This window comes from Rhinolophus ferrumequinum, assembly GCF_004115265.2.
Source record: "Rhinolophus ferrumequinum isolate MPI-CBG mRhiFer1 chromosome 5 unlocalized genomic scaffold, mRhiFer1_v1.p scaffold_110_arrow_ctg1, whole genome shotgun sequence".
In the NCBI taxonomy this organism is placed as follows: domain Eukaryota; kingdom Metazoa; phylum Chordata; class Mammalia; order Chiroptera; family Rhinolophidae; genus Rhinolophus; species Rhinolophus ferrumequinum.
In genome coordinates, this window is record NW_022680355.1 from 9,624,134 (window position 1) to 9,645,498 (window position 21,365).

The 21,365-nt window shown below is 35.8% G+C and overlaps 2 protein-coding genes across 6 annotated transcripts in view; one reads left to right on the forward strand and one right to left on the reverse strand.

Moving 5' to 3' along the window:
* ENKUR (enkurin, TRPC channel interacting protein) overlaps positions 1–10,591 on the reverse strand; it is a 29,429-nt gene extending 18,838 nt beyond the window's left edge. Inside the window, exon 1 of the mRNA XM_033100715.1 lies at positions 10,302–10,591. Coding sequence (XP_032956606.1) covers positions 10,302–10,378 — 77 coding nt within the window. The 5' untranslated portion in view covers positions 10,379–10,591. The remainder of the gene's footprint in view (positions 1–10,301) is intronic.
* Positions 10,592–10,902: 311 nt separating this feature from the next.
* Positions 10,903–21,354, forward strand: THNSL1 (threonine synthase like 1). Of its 5 annotated transcripts, XM_033100712.1 has the most exons (4): positions 11,097–11,266; positions 16,247–16,406; positions 17,585–17,753; positions 19,004–21,354. In XM_033100712.1, the coding sequence occupies exon 4, from the start codon at positions 19,052–19,054 to the stop codon at positions 21,281–21,283; it is 2,232 nt and encodes a 743-aa protein (XP_032956603.1). In that variant the 5' UTR covers positions 11,097–11,266; positions 16,247–16,406; positions 17,585–17,753; positions 19,004–19,051; the 3' UTR covers positions 21,284–21,354. The 5 variants fall into 5 exon arrangements, with proteins under 5 accessions (XP_032956605.1, XP_032956603.1, XP_032956601.1 ...); XM_033100714.1 differs by lacking the exons at positions 11,097–11,266; positions 16,247–16,406 and adding an exon at positions 10,903–10,986; XM_033100710.1 differs by having other exon boundaries at positions 16,247–17,753.
* The last annotated feature ends 11 nt before the right edge of the window (positions 21,355–21,365 follow it).

Consider the following 21,365-nt stretch of genomic DNA (forward strand, 5'->3'; position numbering starts at 1 on the left):
GAGGTTTTGCCACAGCTTACAGGCTGCTGTGCTCAGGGCTAATCCCACTGGGTGGGACTCACCCCAGAAGGCTCTGGTGCCTGTTGAGACTGCCTTTTGGGTGTGCCACTTATGGGGCTAATTGGGCAGTGCTCTGCTGTGTCTGAAGTCAATCTCCAAGTATGTTGGTTCTGGGGCCTCTTGTGAGTGGCTTCAGTGCAGTCCTAGGTCAACCACTGCTTGTGACTGGCAAGGGACTACCTGGTAAGAGCTACTAAGTTATCCAAGGTTGTTCACTGCCCCTGCTAATCCTAGACATGTGTGGGAGAAGCCATGCTACAAACTGAGGATATCTGCCACCAGTACCAAGTCTGGGGTAACTCTGAAAAATGCTAAGACACCCCAAGGTCTATTGCCACTTGCCCATTCCCTTAAGGTTCAGCATACCCGGGGTATTTTGGACTGATAGTTTTCCAAGAGAGAGTGCAATGCAGTCTGGCAGAACTGGCCGCTCTTGGGGAAAGTGCCTCTGGTGTTGTGGGAGTTGGGTGGGGTGTGGTTCCATTGAGTCAACAGGGCGGATCTGTGGTGCTCACCAGATCAATCATAGTCAGATTTGACTGTAAGCGTAGCGGGGAGGCTCAACACAGGAAAGATGGTGCCAGCCTCCTGGCTGCACTGGAGAAGGACCCCTCATAGGGAAAATGCTGACTGTCCTCCAGCCCTCAATCCCAAGGCAAACAACTCAGTCTGCCTCCCCGTATGTCTCCGACACCCCCTGAGTTACTGTCCCTCCACTGGTGCCCAAGGTGAGTGCTTTGGAGTGAGAGAGTCTGTGCGAAGGCCCTTTAAGAGGATGCCTAGGTTTTCTCCCACCTTCCATCCCACCCGAATGGTCAGAATCCCTACTGTTTTTCACAGCCAGATATTGTGGGAGCTCCTCTTCCCTGCACCAGTACTCTGGGTTTGGGAGGCCTCTGTGGAGCTAGGGGTCCCTTTTTCCTCTGGGAAAACCTCCACAGCAGAGATATCCCTCATGGTTCTCATGGAGGTGTGGGGTTAGCCAGTTCAGCCCCTCCTACCTGTCTCAACATGGCTTCTTCTTTATGTCCTTAGTTATAAAACTTCTGTTCAGCCAGACTTCAGATGGTTCTCCAGATTGATTGTTCTATAATTTAGTTGTAATTTTAATTTGTTCATGAAAGGAAGCAGGCATAGTGTTTGTCTACTCCATCATCTTGGATTTCTGTCTGTTTCATTTCTTAGTTCCATCAGTTTTTGCTTCATCTATTTTGACACTGTTAGTAGGTGCATAACATTTAGGATTATATCTTCTTGAAAAACTGAGCATTTTAAAATAATGATTTTTACCCTTGTAAAAATTTTGTATTCTAAAATCTCCCCTCTCTGATTTGAATATAACCACTTTAACATTCCTTTTCATTTGTAGTAACGTAGTATTTTTCTATTCAACTTTTTACTTATTTGTGTCTTTACCTTTAAAGGAGTTTTCTTATAGAAAGCATAGAATTTTTATCCTTTCTAACACTGTCTTTTACTTGGTGTGTTTAGACTATTCACATTTAATGTAATTTAAAAAATATGTTCACGTTTAAATTTTCCATCTTGTTATTTGTTTTCTTCATACCCCTTTGTTCATTTTTTTAAAACCAGATAACTGCCTTATTTTTTGTTTTTATTTTGCAAAAGTTCTAAGGTTACAATATACATCCTTATCACATCCTACATTTAAGTAATATTATACCACTTCACATATGGTATAAGAACCTTACAAAAGAATACTTGCATTTACCCCTCCCCCAATCTTAGTCCTAACATTGTAATGTGTTTTACTTCTCTATGTGTTATAAAACCCATAATTTATTGTGATTATTCTCCCTTTAAAAACCCAATCATCTTTTAAAGAAATTTAAAAAGAAAAAAATAATCTTCAATATTTACACATATATTTACCACTTTCAGTGTTATTTCGTTGTGTAAATCCAAATTTCCAACTTGTACCTTTTCTTGTTCATTAATAACTTTTTAATTTCTGACTTCCACTGTTTCTGAGAAGATATTTGTTGTCCTTCTTTCTTCCTCTGTATACAATAGGGTTTTTTTTCTCCTTTGGTAGGATGGTTCCTCCTCCTCCCTCTCCCCTTTCTTCTCCTCCTTCTTCTCCTCTCCTTCTTCAGCTTCATTGTGATTCTTGGAGTTAGGGATTTCATTAAATTTGTCAAATATTACTCAAATATTTCTTCTGTTTACCCATCTCTCTCCTCTCCTTCTGGGGTTCTAATTGCACTTACGTTAGGCTGCTTGATGTTCTCCACAGATCACTGATTCTGTTTCAGTTGTTTTTCTCTGTTTCATGTTGTATTATTCTATTAGTATGTCTTCAAATTCAACAATATTTTCTTCAGTGTCATATCTGTTGTTAATCCCATCCAGTATCCTATTTTCTTTTTAGACATGGTATACTTTATAAGTTAGATTTGGATCTTTTAAAAATCCTTCCATTTCTCTTTGTATTTTGCTCATGTTTTCATCCTCTATGTTTTTTAACACGCGGAGAATATTTGAAAATTTTGGTTTTAATGTCCTCGTCTACTAATTCTCTCATTGATGTCAATTCTTTGTCTGTTCATACTGACTGTTATTTCTCTTGGTTGTGCATTATATTTTTGAGTCCAGGAGAGCTTTTAGTGTAGTTCTAATTCAGCTCCACTACAAAGGCAATATAATTCTGAGTGCACTGCTCAATGCCCTGTGTCTTAGGAGGTGTTTCCACTATGGCTGGTGGAATATGAACTTTATCTGGCTCTGTTGCCTTCTGCGGGTTATGTCCCTGACCTCAGTAGTTTCATTACACATATATACTGTCATTCAAAGACTTCAGGGAAATCTTCATGCATATTTTTCTTCCTCTCTCTCTCTCTCTCACTTACCTCTCTCGTATTCTGTACTGTGAATTCTACATGCCTTGACCTCCCTAAACCCTAAACTCTGTCTTCTCAACTCAGGGAAACTACTGGGTTTTGTTTAAATTCCACTTCCCTGGGCTTTGGCCTGTAAATTCTCTCCAAGGAGTATGTTGGGGTAACTGTGGGCTTGTTTCCCTCTTCTTAGGGATGACTGCTCTGCACTGCCTATTGTCCAGTGTCTGAAAACCATTGTATTATTATTATTATCTTTTTTAGTTTTTCAGTTGTTTAAAGTGAGAAAGTAAATTCCATCCTTGATTGAAAGCAGAAGTTCAGCTAAACTACTTTTAACAACTTGTATTCTCTCCTTACTTATGTGGATAAGTTTGTTTGAAGAAACATTAAATTGTTTTGTGCTTTTAGGGACCTGTCCTCAATCTTGAACTCAATATCTAGGAATTAATTATGGTCAAAATTGAATGAACTCATTAGATACCTTCAGGAAATAAGGTTCAATACAAACCTGCGTCTTAAAATTCCCATGGAAGTTGAAATTGGCAGATATGATCTCAATTGATAAAATATTCCTTTAGGGTGAAAAAGATGTGTGTATACTCTCACCTCTTTTTAATTTGCAATCTTGTATTTCAATACATTACTTTGTGTGCTCAAAGCTTACCCACCTGCTATAGAAAACAAGATATTCTATTCTATATGAATAATTTTTATTTTTCAAAATTACAAAATGAAACTCGTATGTTATATGTCAATTACATTTCGATTTTAAAAAATGAATAAAAATCTAGGTTCCCTCCATCTTCTCAATCCATTTTCCAGACTAAATTCTATTTTCTATATTTCTACTTATGTATGAATTGCAACTTAATTTTTGAAATTTAGTATGTGATATCTTTCCATATCAGTACATGTAAAGCTTAGACTTTCTTTTTAATAACTACATTTTATTCTATTTTCTTGATGGTGTGGTTTTATTCTAAAGATCTAGGCAAGGACTATTAGACAACTGGCCATACTTTCTAGTTTTTATTAGATGTCAGCTATAGATTAATTATTCTATTAGGTTGGCGCAAAAGTAATTGTGATATTTGTAATTATTTTTAACCTGTTAAACTGCAATTACTTTTGCACTAACCTGATAAAATTACAATTGTCATCTTCCATGAACATACTATACTTGTATTTATTTTATTCCCAATAACACACAGTAAGTCATACCAATTCTCTAGATATACACTTTTAAAACTGTTTATCTTAAATATCACACAGAAAAATACTGACTAAAGTTGATACAGTTTAATAATGCTTGATTGGGATTTTTTTCCCCTAATGGGTTACATAAGCATCGGATAACTACTTCTTCTTCTTCTTTTTTTTTTTAATTTTAATTTTGGGCCAATATCATGGTAGTGTTTCTCTGTTCTGTAGAACTTAGGGACCTAGACTGTAGTAGAAAATCCCCCAAATTATTTCTTGAAGAGAATTTTATTTATGTACATAGAAACACCTTAAGCCTACCTAAAAGCACTGAAGTGAGAGTCTTCAATCCAGCCGCATGACTATATTAAGTAATTCAATTTCCACAAATGGATGCCAATTCTACTACCAGCTTGGCTAGTTGTCAAAACTGTGCTCTGGACTTAATTGACAACACATGTATGTGTCAGTGACTATAACTCTGATCTTACTGCTGCTCAATGCCTATTGCAAGCTGTTGAGAGAAATAATAAATATCAAAGAAATACCAAAAAGATATATAGTTAATGTATTCATTTAGACCTGTGCTGGACAATACTGAGTTATTAGCCACATATGGATATTAAGCAACTTGAAATGTGGCTAGTGCTATAATGCTGAAATCATACTATTTTGGATACATTGGGTTAAATAAAATGTATCATTAAAATTAGTTTTACACATTTTTTTCTACCTTTTAAAAGAGGCTATTAGAAAATTAAAAATTACATATGTGGTTCACATTCTACTCAACAGTCCTACCTTGAGATCAGAAAAATCAATCCTTGAATTAAACAATATAGTCACATAGTTGCATACCCAGACCATATCATATCCATGCCTCCAAAACTGCTTTCATTGTTATGTTTTCGCATGAGGCCACTGGTCTATAACAGAGCAACATGAAACCTCTGGAATTCAATGTATTTAAAGTGAAAGTGCGGCTTAAGTCTTTATTCATTACATTCCACACTTTGTCTTTCCTTTCTATGAACCATAGAGGAAGTGTATTTCTGGCTGCAAACCGAGAATACTTGTGCTGCTGAGTTACTGCTTTGCTTCTGTCTTACGGAAGAAGAAACTTAGAGTATAAGTGATCTTTAGAAGATCATGAGAACAATCTCTTCTTTGTGGGTTGCCCACTTTCTAGTTAGCACTGAGTCTCAGACTTCAAGCAAACATACAAGATTTTAAAGCATACATTTCATGTACCAGAAATTTCATGCTCATTTGTGGTATTACCTTACTTTTCTATCATTTTTTATTTGCTTTGATATCCTTATTTTTAAAAATTGTATTGCATTATAATGTGGTAATGTATAAATACTAAATATATCTGATATATGACATATTATCTGAAAACTAAATGTGTATATATATATATATATGTACTGGGTGTGCCAAAAAATCTACACATTTTAAGATATGTATTTCTGTATTACTTTTCGAAGTTGAATTGAAATGGTAGCAATTTGTAGTATGACATTTGCTCAAAAGGTGGCGTTAATCAAATGAATGCTAGCTTCATTCATTGTATTACAATTTTCATGCAGTTTTTTCCTTTCTTAAAATGTGTATACATTTTTTGGCACCCTCTGTATATGTGTACACACACACACACACACACACACACACACACACACACCCCTCACACATATGCTATTGAAGCAAAAGGTACTTGTTAGGTTTGTTTTAATTATTTACTCAGGTTAAAAGGCAGTATTCAAACGGGTTAAAATGATATGCTTTGGTGTCAGACATATCTCAATCTTAGCTCTTGTTTATGCTAGCTGCCTCATCTTATTGGGCCTCAGTTTCCACAAAACTGGGATTATACTACTCATCTCATAGGGTTCTTTGTGAGAATTAAATAAAATAATGATTGTGTAAGCCATAGACCAGTACCTGGAAAATTGCATATGTTAATACATTGAACATATTATCGTTATTTTTATTAGTAGTATTCTTATTGTTGTTATTACTGGATATTCATCTTGCTTAAATAAGAAAAAACTGTTTGGCCCTTTACTTGATTTTGCCTGTAGCCTAGCAGAAACTTTTTATTCTCTAAAAAGTTGAGTCATGCTGTATTATAAGCAATAGACATAGATAGGTAGACTGACATACTTTCCTGACATGTAATAAACAGATTCTCATACTATGATATATACGAGTATGCTTAAAATATTGAACCTTGTTCTGGAATGGAATAAGCATCTAAAAAATAAGTCTAACACTCACAAAATTTCACTTATCCATAAATGTCACTGGCAACGAGAAATATTTTTGGCATATTTTCTCATCATTTTTAGGTGCATGTGAAATGCCAGAGAGATGTGCTAATATACTACGTTATATATAATCCATAAAAATCTAAATGAGAGGCAATAACCCACAATGAACAAACATTAAGTCACTAAGTGCAGATGGATACTACAATTCTCTGCTGACAAGAAACCTGCTTGTGAGTGCCGTTACCCTCATCCACATATCTGAAGGGGAAAAGTACCTTTTTGAATTATCCCTTTCATTACTAGTTTCCCAGGCCATCAATTCTTCCACATTCTTTGAGTGATTCTGTTAATTATAGCACATCTTCAGAGCTGTGCGCTTGCTTTTCCTGGTGACTTAAAATCTTCTATAAGAACTACAAGGTTTAAGTCAAGAATGAGTATATATGACCAAGCAAAGTGCACTTGGGTAAAAATAACACAAGAGATGAAAAGAAGTGTTATTATTGTGCAAGTCTGCAGAGACTGGATAGCCAGAGGAAAAATCTGAAGAATAACTTCTAACACTAATCATAAAACTGTCTGAAACTATATATTGCAGCAATGGGAATTTTAGCATAACTTTTCATTATTCTAAAAACAAAGATGTTGGAATATTCTTGTCTTTCTTTGAATACAAGTTCATTTAACAGGACTACTGCTTTCCCCCACTGAATTATTGGCTATAATTAATCAACAAAGTAGATAAGAACCTCAAGAGAAAATGACTATGTCATCTAAGATTTCACAATAGTCAAGATTGCTTAGCAAAGTCAGATACATAAGCAGACTTCAAACAAGGAGATGTTACAAATCTTCAGAAAATATAGACATAACTGGAAGTTGAATAGAATGGAAGGGAGTCCGAGAAGAATGAGAAGCTCTGAAAATGAAATGCTGACTACATGTCACACTTATCCCACTGAAAACCAGAAAGGCATTAAAAAAGGAACGACCCCTAGGTACTTATGACATTAAATTCCCATTTTCAAAAAGTGTGCATCCAGAAACTCCACACTGGTGAATCTGATGACACTGTTGGGGAGCATTTAAAAACTTATAGAGAAGCAATGATTGCTTGCATGAGCCATTTGGAATTTCAGGTTACCAAAACAAACATGATTTAAAAAAACTATAAGATTATTGGAGTCATAAATCAGGCAAATACCTTGACATAATAATATGTATCTTGGTGTTAGGAAAGCCTCTTATTAAATTCTTACTGATAAGGTAGAAAACATGAACTGATTAATGGATGCATTTGGACGACTGACTGAACCCCAAAAAACATTATTCCTGTCAGCCTAGAAAGAAGTGTCTACCAAAGTGCAAAGTACTTGCCTTGTTCAATGATGGATGGAGATATAAACGACATACTTATTAGATTTGCAAATGACACACAGCTGGGACGGATGGTTAAGAGGGTGTATGAAAAATTCAAAACTATCTCCATAGATTAATGATGACTTTAGATCAAAAAGAATCAGCTACACAATTATAAAATGGGAGGGACCAAACTTAGTCATAATTTATGTGGGGATTTCAATGTGGAACAATGGTGAGACATGACTGTCAAAATGCTACTAACCCATCAATAAAAGTATTGTGTATCAAGAAGATAATGGTTCTATGGGCTGTTCAGACCATATCTGGAACATTGCCTTAAACAAAAGGAAAAGAGAGAATGATTGGAGATATTAATAATTGGAGCCATCAATAGAAGAGTGACAAATTTGGTGAAGATCTTGGAAACCACCTCATGTATCATGAGCAACTGAAATTTTGAAAACTGATTCATGGCTTCCCATTGACTTGTATCTTAAGTCCCAGCTCATCTCCAAAAGGTTGCTTCCTCCTCCACTTTGGTTACATATATCTATCTCATTTATTAATAGTATCTGTATTTCTTATTAGGGTTTTCAATAATATATGGTTTTATTATTAATCAATGATTTAATATTTGTTTCATTTGCCCAAGGAGGCTGTAACCTCTGAGGTATGGGAGATCACAGTGCAGTCAATTGCTGATTTCTCCAAAGAATCCATCTCTTTATGAAAGCCGGACAATCAACTTGCCAGTCTTGCAAAGAGCTGCAGTGAGCTTTCTTGATGCTGGGTTTGTAATTCAGTGACGCAAATAAGCCTCATAGCTTAATACATTTCTTATAATTAATTCTTACTATTAGTAAGGGGATTGGGTAAAGGCAAGTTTGTGTTAGTGTGGTGAGAAAGAATTGCTTAAATGTTTTATCATGCTCTGTTTTTATAAGTTAGTAGTTTGCATGCATGACATGGAAACTCTTTAATCTTGTCAAATTAAAAACTCCTCATGCTTTTGCTGACGGAGTCGGCTGACTTTAACCTGACAGTGTTCTGTAGCACCACATGTGTATGCATTCTATTCCCTTCACCACAAATTCCTTTTTCCTACTCATTACTTCAGAGTAACCCAAGGAGTTTGTGTTGTCACTCCAATATTCCCCAAGAATATTCCCCAATGGCAATATTATACACATAATAGGAGCTCAGTTAATGCTTGTCAAATGAATAGAGATTGTTCCTATAAAATTTCTTGAAAAAAAAATCACCTAGATGCATAGTAAAGCTTTTTTACCAATGAACAGAACACCTAATAAAATATCATACCATTCAAATTCAGTACTCTACAGAAAATACAATCTGCTGGTGTGTTACAAAGAGGAAGAGCTTTATATTCTACAATAGACTGGAATTTTTTATCAAAGTCCATTCAGCAATAGTTAATTTGAACACTCCTCATAAAATCTGTAACTGTATCATATCTTACTTTGCATTCTCCTTTCCAATCTCTACTAGATTTTGAGAAGCTCATGTAAAACAATGTATGTATTGCTCTGGTTAAAACATGGATACTCAGCCTTAAATTGGAAGGATTTGCCCACTTGTTGAAGACGTTCTGCACCCCCCATAATTATTAGTAAAAATAATTGACCATTAGATCTGAAAGGGGCTTTAAAGATTATCTAGTTCATTTAGTTTGTTTCACAGATCAGAAAATAAAAATTTATTCATGATCCCAAAACCTATTAGTTGCAGTGCCTGTTTTTTGTTTTGTTTTGTTTTTTGCCCAGTTGTGATTTTGACTTGAATCAGGAAAAAGGAGTTTCTCCCCATAGATTTAAATAAGTTCTAAGTTCCTGCAAAGCAGAGTAACAGGAATGTTTACTTTGTGGTGACTTTTTTGAAATTTGGGGAATTTAAGAGGTCCTAACACCTATGTAAAATTTTTAACTCAAGGACATATTTTTGGTTCTCTATCGATCCACTCTTCCTTCCATCCAAGTATTAGACCTGAAAAAGACCTTAGAAACTATCTAGTCTATTTTGTTTCACTGATCAAAAAACTGAGGCTCAGAAACAAATTTATATTTGACAATAATCTTGGGGAAAAAAATAAGTACTATCCTTTCAGAAAAGGAGTAGTGTAATCTGAGGCAAAACAATGAACTCTTGAAACCAAATATCAAGTATCCTAACACAGGACAATAAAATTGTGATGTTCTCTTTTCAACAAGAAATTTCACGCTATGTTGTATACCAACCACAGTACGTACGAACAATTAGATAAATTACAAAACAGTTACATACCGGACTACAGGAGACTAACAAAAAAATGGCCCTCTCACAGCACTGGATCGCCCTTTGAATTGTGAGGTGCTAAATACCTAGATTTTGCAACCTCTCCTTTAAGAAGTTTCCATTCAAGGCAACTTGATCAAGACAAAAATATTTTTTATTTCTTTTTAAAAGTCATGTGATCCTTAGTTAATCCTGAAATGGAACAGTTATTCCCCATTCTTGTTTCAAGCAATAATTTGGCTTACCCACATACCTAGGAGGCTGGGGAGGCTCCTTCCAGTCAATGGGTATGAGGTTATAAATGCTCTCAGAAGAGCATGTTGAATCCATGGCCACCAAACGACTCCTCAAAATATTCAACTTTTTCTCACAATACCAATATCTCCGTCTCTTTTTTCACTGTTTCCCCTTTCCTTTCCTACTCTCTTGCGTTCTCAAGGAACTAAGGTTTCTCTTTCACATAATTCCCCTTTGACCTCTTCTTAGCGGTCCTCTCTTGGGAAGAAGATACTTTTCTATTCCTCTTGGGGTTGCTTAGCGTTGTTGACGGCGCAGTTGCCGTGGAAACAGTTACTAGGCGACGGTGAAGTGGTTAGCAACACTACAAACTAGGTTTCCTCTCTTCGCTGCAGCTCCATCTTCTGCCAGAAAAGTTCAATATGGAGACCACTGTTTATGCGTCTTTGGGAATAATGGGGTGAAAAATGGGGTCCCTTAAAAATGTTGCTCTTTTCTGTCTGTATATTTGAAGAGAAAGAAAAACTATTACTGGCACAGGCGAAGCGCAGCGTGCGTGCACGCGTCACACAATAAGGCTCTAGTGCGCAGGCCCCAACTCTGGCGGGGGCGGGGCCAGCGACTGTTGCCACGCTAACGCACGAAAAACGTCGAGAGCGGGACGAACGAGGGGAGGAGTCCGAGGAGCCGAGAAGACCCAGGTAGGTGGAGCGCCAGACAAGAGTTCTGTGCCCATTGCGGGGCTGCTGTGGCCGTGGGTGTGGCGCGCGGGCGCGTAGGGCCGCATCGGCCCACACTAGCGCAGGCGCAGAGGCCACAGCGCGTGGGTGGGGCGGGCCTAGCGAGGGTTGCGACCTGAGCTGTGGGCGAGCTGGGGCGAGAGCCAGACGTGCGGGGTTCGATCCCAACGCGACATTGGCTGCTCCTGGACACCCTCCCATTTCTTTTCCTTTCCCCCGTCTTCTCAGTGTGATTTTCTAGGTGAGTTATTTTAGGAGAAAGAAAGGGAGACTATAGAAACCAGGGCGTTCCCATCTCATGCCTTTCCCCTCTTCGTGCTGTCCCCTTTCCGCTACTCGGTTGTCATCTTAACTCTGTCTGCGCTCATTTCCCGGTCGCTCCGTCCCAGCCTGCTCGGAACTCGCTGTGCGCCCACCTTCCGCTGTTCTTCCCGTCCACCTGTCGCTCCCGGGTTCTCCTCTGGGCCTCCGGCTTTCTCTTGCGCTTCGCCGGTCCTCTGCTCTCCTTTGTGTACCCCTCTGGATCGGTCCCCTCCTCTTAGGTCTTCATCCATGGATATGTGGACTTTGTTTCTTAAACGAGCAGCTTTAAACCAGAAGAAGCTTTTTATATGGGCCCTTTAATTTTTACCCTTTCTCACTCTTTCTCTTTTTTTTTTTCTGGTGTCCGTTTTTGAAAATTGTCTTTCTGAGAAGCTGTTTTATTCCGTTCTCAGCCCATTTGGTATTTCATAAACTTGTTTATACACGTTATGACTGCTGAGAGAAGCGCATTTAAAAGCCTTTGCCATCCCGAGTCTCTAAAGACATTTTGGCAATACGATCTGGGAAGGAAGATAGCTGGTTCTGAACCAACCTTACAGTAGCCTCTCTGCCCAAAGGGAATGAAGAAGCTTGAAGATGGGAGAGAACGCCAGTTTTGGTCACCTGGCAGCCGGGGTGCTCGGTGGAGAGATTAAAACAGCATGGTTGCTTGGTTAACTTTTTAGTTCCTACTTAAAAGGCTATGCGGAATGTGTAGGTCCTTATCATTCCTTTTCCAGTTGATGAGATTTTAAATTTTATACCAGGCGTTTAACAAATATTTTATTTCAGATCAGTGACACCTTGGGAATGTTTCTCTTTTTCACCAGATTTTCTAGTCAAAATATGTATATACAGATTTGCCCTTTTTTGTCTCCCGTTTGAGTATTTCTGGTTTCGGTTTTTTGGTTTTTTTGTTTTTTAGTATTTTTTGTTGTTTTTTTTTCCAGAGAGAGAACAGAATTTTTCTCTGTACATGCCAAGATTTGAACTAAGGACTCAGAATGATATCATTAGCCAAGTGTATAGTCATTAGCCAAAATTTCTACATTTTGTAATTAAAAGGAATCCTTTGGGACTATTTGTGTTAATCAGTTCCTAAAAGATCCAGTTAGGCAAAGAAAAAAGGCATGATTCTCCACTTAGTAAGCACCAACTGGCTAGTCTTGACTTTCTGGTGTTTATGAATACAGTATTTTCACTGATGTCAGTATATTACTGTGGTTTTAAAAATAGTAAACAGAATTTAAGACCTCACTATGGTACATTTAGATTACAGTTATGAAGAAGTTGTTAAGTCATTTGGAAGGGAACGCTTTTTTTCTTAGATACTTGGTCTGTAATTCTGTTTGTCTGTTGAAAGCATGTTTACAAACAATAAGTTTCTAATTTTTATAATTCATTCAAGAGGGAAATACTATTCAGGGAAATGCCTGTGTCTGGTATGTCCATAGGGAATTAATATTGGTATACCATTAAAGGTTGTGAATTTTTTCTGTAAAGGGCTAGATAATAAATATTTTAGGCCTTTGCACGCCACATGGTTTCTGTTGCAACTACTCAGCTCTACCATTGTAGCTCAAAAGCAGCCAAAGACAATACTAAACAAGTGAACAAATGAATGAGTAAAGTTGTGTTCCTGCGAAACTTAATTTACAAAAGGGTAGTTGACCAGATTTGTCCTGTGGCTTGGTAGTTTGCACAGACCCCTGCTGTAAATGGTTGCACATACAAAGTAGGATTTTTGCTAAAGATTATTTTTATCTACTGAGATGAATAAAATGAGAGTAGGTGGGAAATACAAATAAGACAATTGGGAGGAAAATAAACCCTTTATAAAGCCAGATATACTTTACAATATTTTTCCAAGTCATAGTACTGAAAAGTGTACTTAAAAAGTCTTGAATTAAATACTCAAGACTACTAAGAGGATATCTAACAGCAAATGTAAACAACAGGAAATGCTTAGTCAACTTGATACAAGCAAAGATGAGTGGTGAACTTTTAAATTATGCTTTTCATTGTAAGATCCCTGTGATTACAACATGCCATTGGGGTGTGTGGTCCTTCCACCCTCTCCACATCACTGTTTCCAAGGAAGTAGGAGCAAACTGACTGAAGGATTTTTGTTCAGTAGTCAGAAGCAGCAGAATTTTACCTCCCCCTGCCTATTTTGTCCTAGTATATTTGTATTTTTTCTTATTACTGTATTTTGCCATGTAAAATGTGCACTTTGTTGCCCAAATTGTGAGGGAAAAATAATGATGCGCATTATACATAGGTAGTACTAATTCCGTATCTGTATAACTGTTTTAAATTCTTTTATTTATGCGTATGAGTTAGAAGTGTCACTGTAGAAATCAATAATGGTAGCTGTATGCAGAATAATACCCTGGAAAACGATAATTGGTTATATTGAACTTATGATGAACTTGCAATGATGAAGAGTTCTTGGCCTTCTGGGTTGTGTAAATATCATAAATTTGTTACTGGTACAAACATTTCTTGTATGTTGTATCTGTTCTTGTGTTTTGTAATTATTTGTTACACAAAATTTCTTATACCATAATGTATCAACAAATAAATGTAAAATTCCTTTATAATACAGAAAACAAGTACCTAAATATAAACAAAAATTTGAATTAAAAAATTAAAACGAAAGACTTTTTTCCTTGAAAGTTTGGGCCAAGAACGTGGTTGCACATTATACATGGCAAAATATGGTACTTATTGGAAAACAATTTTTTTTTAAATTTACTGGGGTGACAATTGTTAGTAAAGTTACATAGGTTTTAGGGAAAACAATTTTTAAGAATTTTTTAAAACCTCAGAATATCTTCATTAGATAATGGACTAGATTTAGTCATTAGTCTGAGAAATTTATATAGAGATTTCATTAATATAGATGACAAGCATAATCCCGGCATAGTATTTTCATAAGGTCATTGAACTATATAGCCAATTATGAAATAATTTTTGAAGTGCTGTCTTATGTTTTATTTCAGAAGAGTATGCAATAAATATTTTAAATGGATGACAAATTGCTGCAATGTTTTGACTTAAGTAATATTTTGACAATTTCTCAGAGGAATTGGAAACTAAGTAATTTTTATAATGGATTGAAAAATTCTTCTGGATCATTTTGAAAGTAAAAATTGGTAACAGGTTGAATATAAGTTTGGTTGTTATCAATCATCTAGTGGTAAACTTAGGAAAACATAGGTTCCTGCAAATTAATGTATATTTCTGGTTTAAAAATGTAACTTTATTAGCGTTCATAGGAAATGATTTAAAAAGTGATTTCTGTACTTTATTTCCCTTGAATTCTTAATTCGGTTTTGATCAGCTTATCACAATAAAATTGTTAAGTTTTATGCCTTGGGGTCACACAGTATTTGAATTAATATGTACATGTAGACATTCTGATTTTGTTTTTTTTGAAGTTCTTGCTGTGATACTGACACATCACTACCTTTTTATCTATTTGAATGACATGTCTTTTATGTCTAAAAAGTATCCATTGGAATTAGTGGTTCAAAAAGCCCCACGATAAGTGATCAGTAGGAAAACCTATTTGAAAATTATCAATGTATAATGGATTTGTGTAGATCTTCCATTCTCTTAGGAGTTAGTATAACTAAAATATTTTTGTGTAGAACTTGACTCTACAAAAAATATTTGAGAACATTAATGATACAGTGAAACCTGAATACTTTATCGCCAAGAGATGTTGTGTTTAAGTTCTGTTTTTGTTTTTTGACTCTTGTGATTGACTTCCATTTAATTTGAACTAGTTTTGTCCTTTGGCTGAAGAAAAATTGCCTATCTATGACCATTATACTGAAAAACATACTAAAATACAAAATGAAAAATGTCTAGTAACATGGCTTTGAATCATAAAGGGAAATGATATGCAGTCAATCCTCACTTTTCACAGATTTCATATTTGTGAATTCTAGTTGCTAAAATTTACTGTTAATCCCAAATTAATATTTACAGCACTTTTGCAGTCATTCATGGATGTGTGCACAGTAGTGAAAAATTTGAGTTGTCTGATGTGCATGTTCCAAGCTGAGGTCAAACAGGGTGATACTCTGCCTTCTTGTTTCAGGTCTCATACTGTAAACAAATGTCCTTTTCTAATTCTATATAGTGCCACATTTTTCGCACTTATGTGATTTTGGTTGGTGACTTTGCTGTTTAAAATGGCCCCCAGCAGAGTGCTGAAGTGCTGCCTAGTGTTCCTAAGGCAACAGTGCTATCATGTGCCTAACAGAAAAAGAAAGTGTTAGATTAGCCTCATTCACGCGTGAGTTGAGAGTGCTGTGGGCTGTGAGTTCAGTGGTAATGATTCAACAATGTATATGTTAAATAAGATGCCTGTAAACAGAAACACACATAAAACAAGGTTATGTATTGATCAGTTGGCAAAATGTTGTAACTAGAGGCTTGAGAAAACTAAGCCTGTAATTCCCATAGGAGCAATGGTTCAATAGTCACTAATTCAATATTCATGGTGACTTTATAGAACACAGCTACCATTAATAACGAGAATTGACTATATACTTAAGTAAATTCAATTTCCAGATAAAACTTACATGCTGTGGGTGTTACTCCATCGTGTCATTTTGTTTGCCATGGACGTTGAAGCCCTAAAGTTACTTTGTGGCTAGATGTTATAAAACAAAATTTAGTATGTAGCTTAAAGTGTAATTCACCTTTATTTTTCTTTAAAAATGGTAATATTTGATACATATTATGGGCAGTTAATTGCCTTCTTCTAGATTCAGGAAGATTTTCTTTTATTGGGGAGTATTGAGGAACAGTGTGTTTCTCCAGGGCCCATGAGCTCCAAGTCATTGTCTTTCAATCTAGTTGTGAGACTTGCTAGTAATCAGTCACCATTTTCAATCTTTAGTTGCAGGGGGATCGCCCACAATCCCATGGGAATTGAACCGGCAACCTTGTTGTTGAACCGGCAACCTTGTTGAGAGCTCGCGCTCTAACCAACTGAGCCATCCGGCCACCCACAGGAAGATTTTTATGGTGAAATAATACTGATACAGAATTAATAAACTGTACTGTCACAATTTTGTATTTTTAATTCATAAAAAGCAAAGGGAAAGTATGATTATAAAAGATTAGGTGAAGTTAACATGCATAATGTTGATGTTACAGTCTTCTTTAAAAGTCATTGATGTTAAGCATTGTAGCAACCAACATAAAGTGGAAGAAAAGATCAGTTAAAAGATTTGGTGTGTCTATAAAAACAAACCAGCTACTCAGATAATTTACAGTTATTACTAATACAGACATCAAAAAGGTATGCATTGGGAACTAAAAAGGAAGACACAATTTTATAAGCAAAAACCTCCTGAATAGGAGGTTAATTAGGCTGTTTTTATTCAGTGCCCACCAAATTGCTAGTGTTACGGTACAATACCAGAATACAGTTTAGTAAAAGAAGTTCAGGTTCAAGCATACAGTTCTCTAGTCCTTGGTTTTACTCCAGGGAAAGAATTAGACTGCGTGGCATAACAGTTCTTCATTCACAGATGAGTACCAGTATTTTCTCTGAAGGTTTACAAACAAATCAAACTACAAAAAAATATGCCTAGCCTTGTGCCTAGATACTCTGATTCAATTTGTATGCTTTTAGTCCGTTGTAATTGAATGACAATTACTATTACTATATATACGAATATTATTATGTGCCAGCCACTGATACATGCTTTGAATTTATTATAAACTCATTTAAATAGTTTAGAGGTAACTGTGTGTGGCAGATGCTTCATTTGCAGTTTTTACTTGTATGCATTTTCATTTGTATGTAGATAATTACGTACAAATCATATAATGACTCAGGTGGATAAAACAACCTGAAAGAGTAATTCAAACACTCATTTCGTAGCTTTTAGTCCACTGATTTTTTTCCTTGATCACTAAGCATACAGTTATAATTGTAGGTGTCGTGAAAGATTTTATATGTTATTATTTGTTTATATTGTCTTTCATATTGATTGATAGTAGAAATTCCTTTTGTACTGTTTAGTAAAAATTTCTATAATTAGACACATGCTGAAAAAAAGCAGTATCTTAACCTTTGAATAACAAGTTGACATGAAAAGGGTCAATTCATTATTTTTCTGTACTTTAAATATTTCAGATAGATATTTTAATAATAGACTAATCTATGTGTAGCATTTTGTGATATTGTATACAGCTATGATTAATTTGAAATTTTTTTCCATTATAGACTCCACTTTCGCAAAGATAGACTTTGCCTCAACATCAACAAACTTCATCTAAGATTGTTTCCTGTGTGTCATATGTTTACAAGTCAGTGAGAATTAAGCACAGCACGTACAAGCTGAAAAGCCAAATAAGGAAATGTATTCCTTCTCTTGACAGTTGTAATTTAACTTGTAAGTTAAATTCAGTGTTAGCTTGAAATGCTTTAATTGGTTAATTAAAAAACAGTTTAAGTAGCATTGATAGTCAGAGTAGTAAATGATTGAAAATTTTCAGGACATTTAAACGTACCATCTCATATTTAATATGCTTAGTTGCAATTTGGTTCTACCACAAAACATGTGAAAAGCCCCACTATGTGTCTGTAAAATTACCTTCGTCAAGTTAAATGAATGCTGCAAAAGTTAACTTGCATTTTACATACGACTGAAAATTTGACTTGTCTGGCATGCATTTTTTTTTTTTTTTAGTGGTAAGTATATTTCCAAAGATGGATTTGACAAGTATGGGGGAATTATAGAGCTGCTTTGAATGCCAGAATCATTTTTCCTCTTATCGGAAACATTCCTGAGTTTCTTTGCTGTCACTCTGGAGTTTGGAATTTGAATAAAGTCTCTCCACTGATGATGGTTATAGGACAGACAGAAGTGATGGTCCCATGCAGATAAGGCAATAGATATGTAGCCTTTGACCTTGCTGCTGATTATAAATTTTTCTTAACTATTTGCATACTATATCTTTCACTTTAGCTTTTTTTAAGGGCTTCAATAAGGAAAATGTAAGAATGATTTTTAACAGTATACATGTAAAAGGCACATGAGAAGGAAAATGTTGTACCTTTGCCCTATGATTTGAAAAATTAAGCATTTTATAAGCAAATATTTTATTCTGGTTTCCTGTTATGAATTCTGTAACTAAGAAATTTGTGAGTAACATCATAGTCTAATAGTCTGTCACATGTTCATATAACTAAACAGAAATTAAACATAAAGAGTGTTATTTAGCTTTTGTGAATTGCAAGTAAATAGCATCCCAACTCCAAATAATCCTTATTTATATGGGTTATAAACCATAAAACAGTTTTCATTACAGGAAAAGAAATGCTAATTTGATTTAATATATATATATTTTAAAAAGCATCTATGATATAGCATTTTGTGAATACAGTTTCTGTTGCTTAATAATTACAGATCATTAAAGTTTAGATTATTCAATGCCTTGAAATTTGGAATGATTTAAAAAGATAATATGCAATACATGAGAATTTGGGTTTCGAATACTGTTTTAAATGTCCCATAAATTTGGAAGATTTTAAAACAGTTTATATACTATGGGCATGATTATAGTCAATCCTTTAGGGATTGTTAGTCTGTTGAAATTAGTAACCAAATATCTGTTTGTTTTGTTTTTATGTTTTGATAAGGGCTAAAGCCAGTTTTTAGGTTGGCTTGGTCAGAAAAGTGAAAAGAAAATGCTCCACTTTAACCGATGTCAGCATCTGAAACAAATAACCCAGAAATGTTTTTCTGTTATACATGTTAAAACGGATCAACATGCCCAGCTATTTCTTTCAAGAACCTTTGCACTTGCAGAATTAAGGAAGTCGTGGCACTCAACCCACTCTCTTATTGGAGACAAAAATATTATTCTGATGGGACCGCCTGGTGCTGGGAAAACAACAGTAGGCAGAATAATAGGTCAGAAACTGGGTTGTTGTGTCATAGATGTGGATGATGATATCCTTGAAAAAACCTGGAATATGAGTGTGTCTAAAAAATTACAGGATGTTGGTAATGAGCAATTTTTAGAAGAGGAAGGAAAAGCTGTGTTAAACTTCTCTGCATCTGGAAGTGTGATTTCCCTTACGGGGTCCAATCCAATGCATGAGGCTAGCATGTGGCATCTGAAGAAAAATGGAATAATTGTATACCTGGATGTACCTCTAATAGATATAGTTAGTCGTCTAAAATTAATGAAAATAGATAGAATTGTAGGTCAGAATTCTGGAACATCTATGATAGACTTACTTAAATTTAGAAGACTGTATTATAAGAAGTGGTATGATACTCGTGTTTTTTGTGAAAGTGGGGCTTCCCCAGAGGAGGTAGCCAACAAAGTGCTTAATGCAGTTGAAAGATACCAAGATGTGGACTCAGAAACATTCATTTCAACAAGATACATTTGGCCTAAAGACTGTGAACAGAAGGTTTCAACAAAATTCTTTAGCGAAGCTGTGATTGAAGGGTTAGCTTCTGATGGGGGACTCTTTGTTCCTCAGAAGGAATTTCCAAAATTAAACTCTGGGGAGTGGAAAAGCCTTGTAGAAGCAACCTACGTAGAAAGAGCACAAATATTATTGGAAAAGTGTATACATCCTGCTGATATACCTGCTGCCAGACTGGGAGAAATGATTGAAACTGCCTATGGGGAAAACTTTGCCTGCTCAAAAATTGCCCCTGTCAGGCACCTTTCAGGCAACCAGTTTATGCTGGAGTTGTTTCATGGACCAACAGGATCATTTAAAGATTTGTCTTTACAGCTTATGCCTCATATGTTTACACACTGTATTCCACCAAGTTGCAATTATATGATACTGGTAGCGACTTCAGGAGACACAGGGAGTGCCGTCTTAAATGGTTTTAGTCGTCTTAACAAAAATGACAAGCAAAGAATAGCCGTGGCCACATTTTTTCCTGAAAATGGAGTAAGTGATTTTCAAAAAGCACAAATAATTGGTAGTCAGAAAGAAAATGGATGGGCAGTAGGTGTCAAGTCAGATTTTGATTTTTGCCAGACAGCTATAAAAAGAATGTTTAAAGATTCTGATTTTACTGGCTTTCTTACTGTGGAATATGGAACAGTCTTAAGTTCAGCTAATTCCATAAACTGGGGCCGGCTGCTTCCCCAAGTAGTTTATCATGCTTCTGCATATCTTGATCTTGTTAGCCAAGGATTTATTTCTTTTGGAAGCCCAGTGGATGTCTGCATTCCCACAGGAAACTTTGGTAATATTTTAGCAGCGGTGTATGCCAAAATGATGGGAATCCCTATTCGAAAATTTATTTGTGCCTCTAATCAGAACCATGTTTTGACTGATTTTATAAAAACAGGACATTATGATCTAAGGGAAAGAAAATTAGCACAGACCTTTTCACCAGCAATAGATATTCTCAAATCTTCAAACCTGGAACGACATTTACACTTGATGGCTAATAAAGATGGACAGTTAATGACAAAATTATTTAACCAATTAGAAGAGCAGCATCACTTCCAGATAGAAAAGATTCTAGTTGAGAAACTTCAGCAGGATTTTGTAGCCGACTGGTGCTCTGAGGAAGAGTGCCTTGCAGCTATTCACTCCACCTACAATACTTCAGGGTATATTTTGGATCCACACACTGCTGTTGCAAAAGTGGTTGCAGACAGAATGCAAGACAAAACTTGCCCAGTGATTGTCTCATCAACGGCTCATTACTCAAAGTTCACACCTGCTATCATGCAGGCTTTAAAGATTAAAGAAATCAACCAAATGTCATCAAGTCAGCTTTATTTACTGAGTTCATACAATGCATTACCGCCACCACATGAGGCTTTATTAGAGAGAGCAAAACAGCAAGAGAAGATGGAGTACCAGGTCTGTGTAGCTGATGTGAATGTCCTGAAGAGTCATGTGGAAAAACTAATACAAAATCAATTCATGTAAGAGTTTTCTGAGTAAAATGTTTTTTTTTTCTGGTAATAAGCCTGCAATAATAAATCACAAAAGTTGATTTGGAGTACTATCG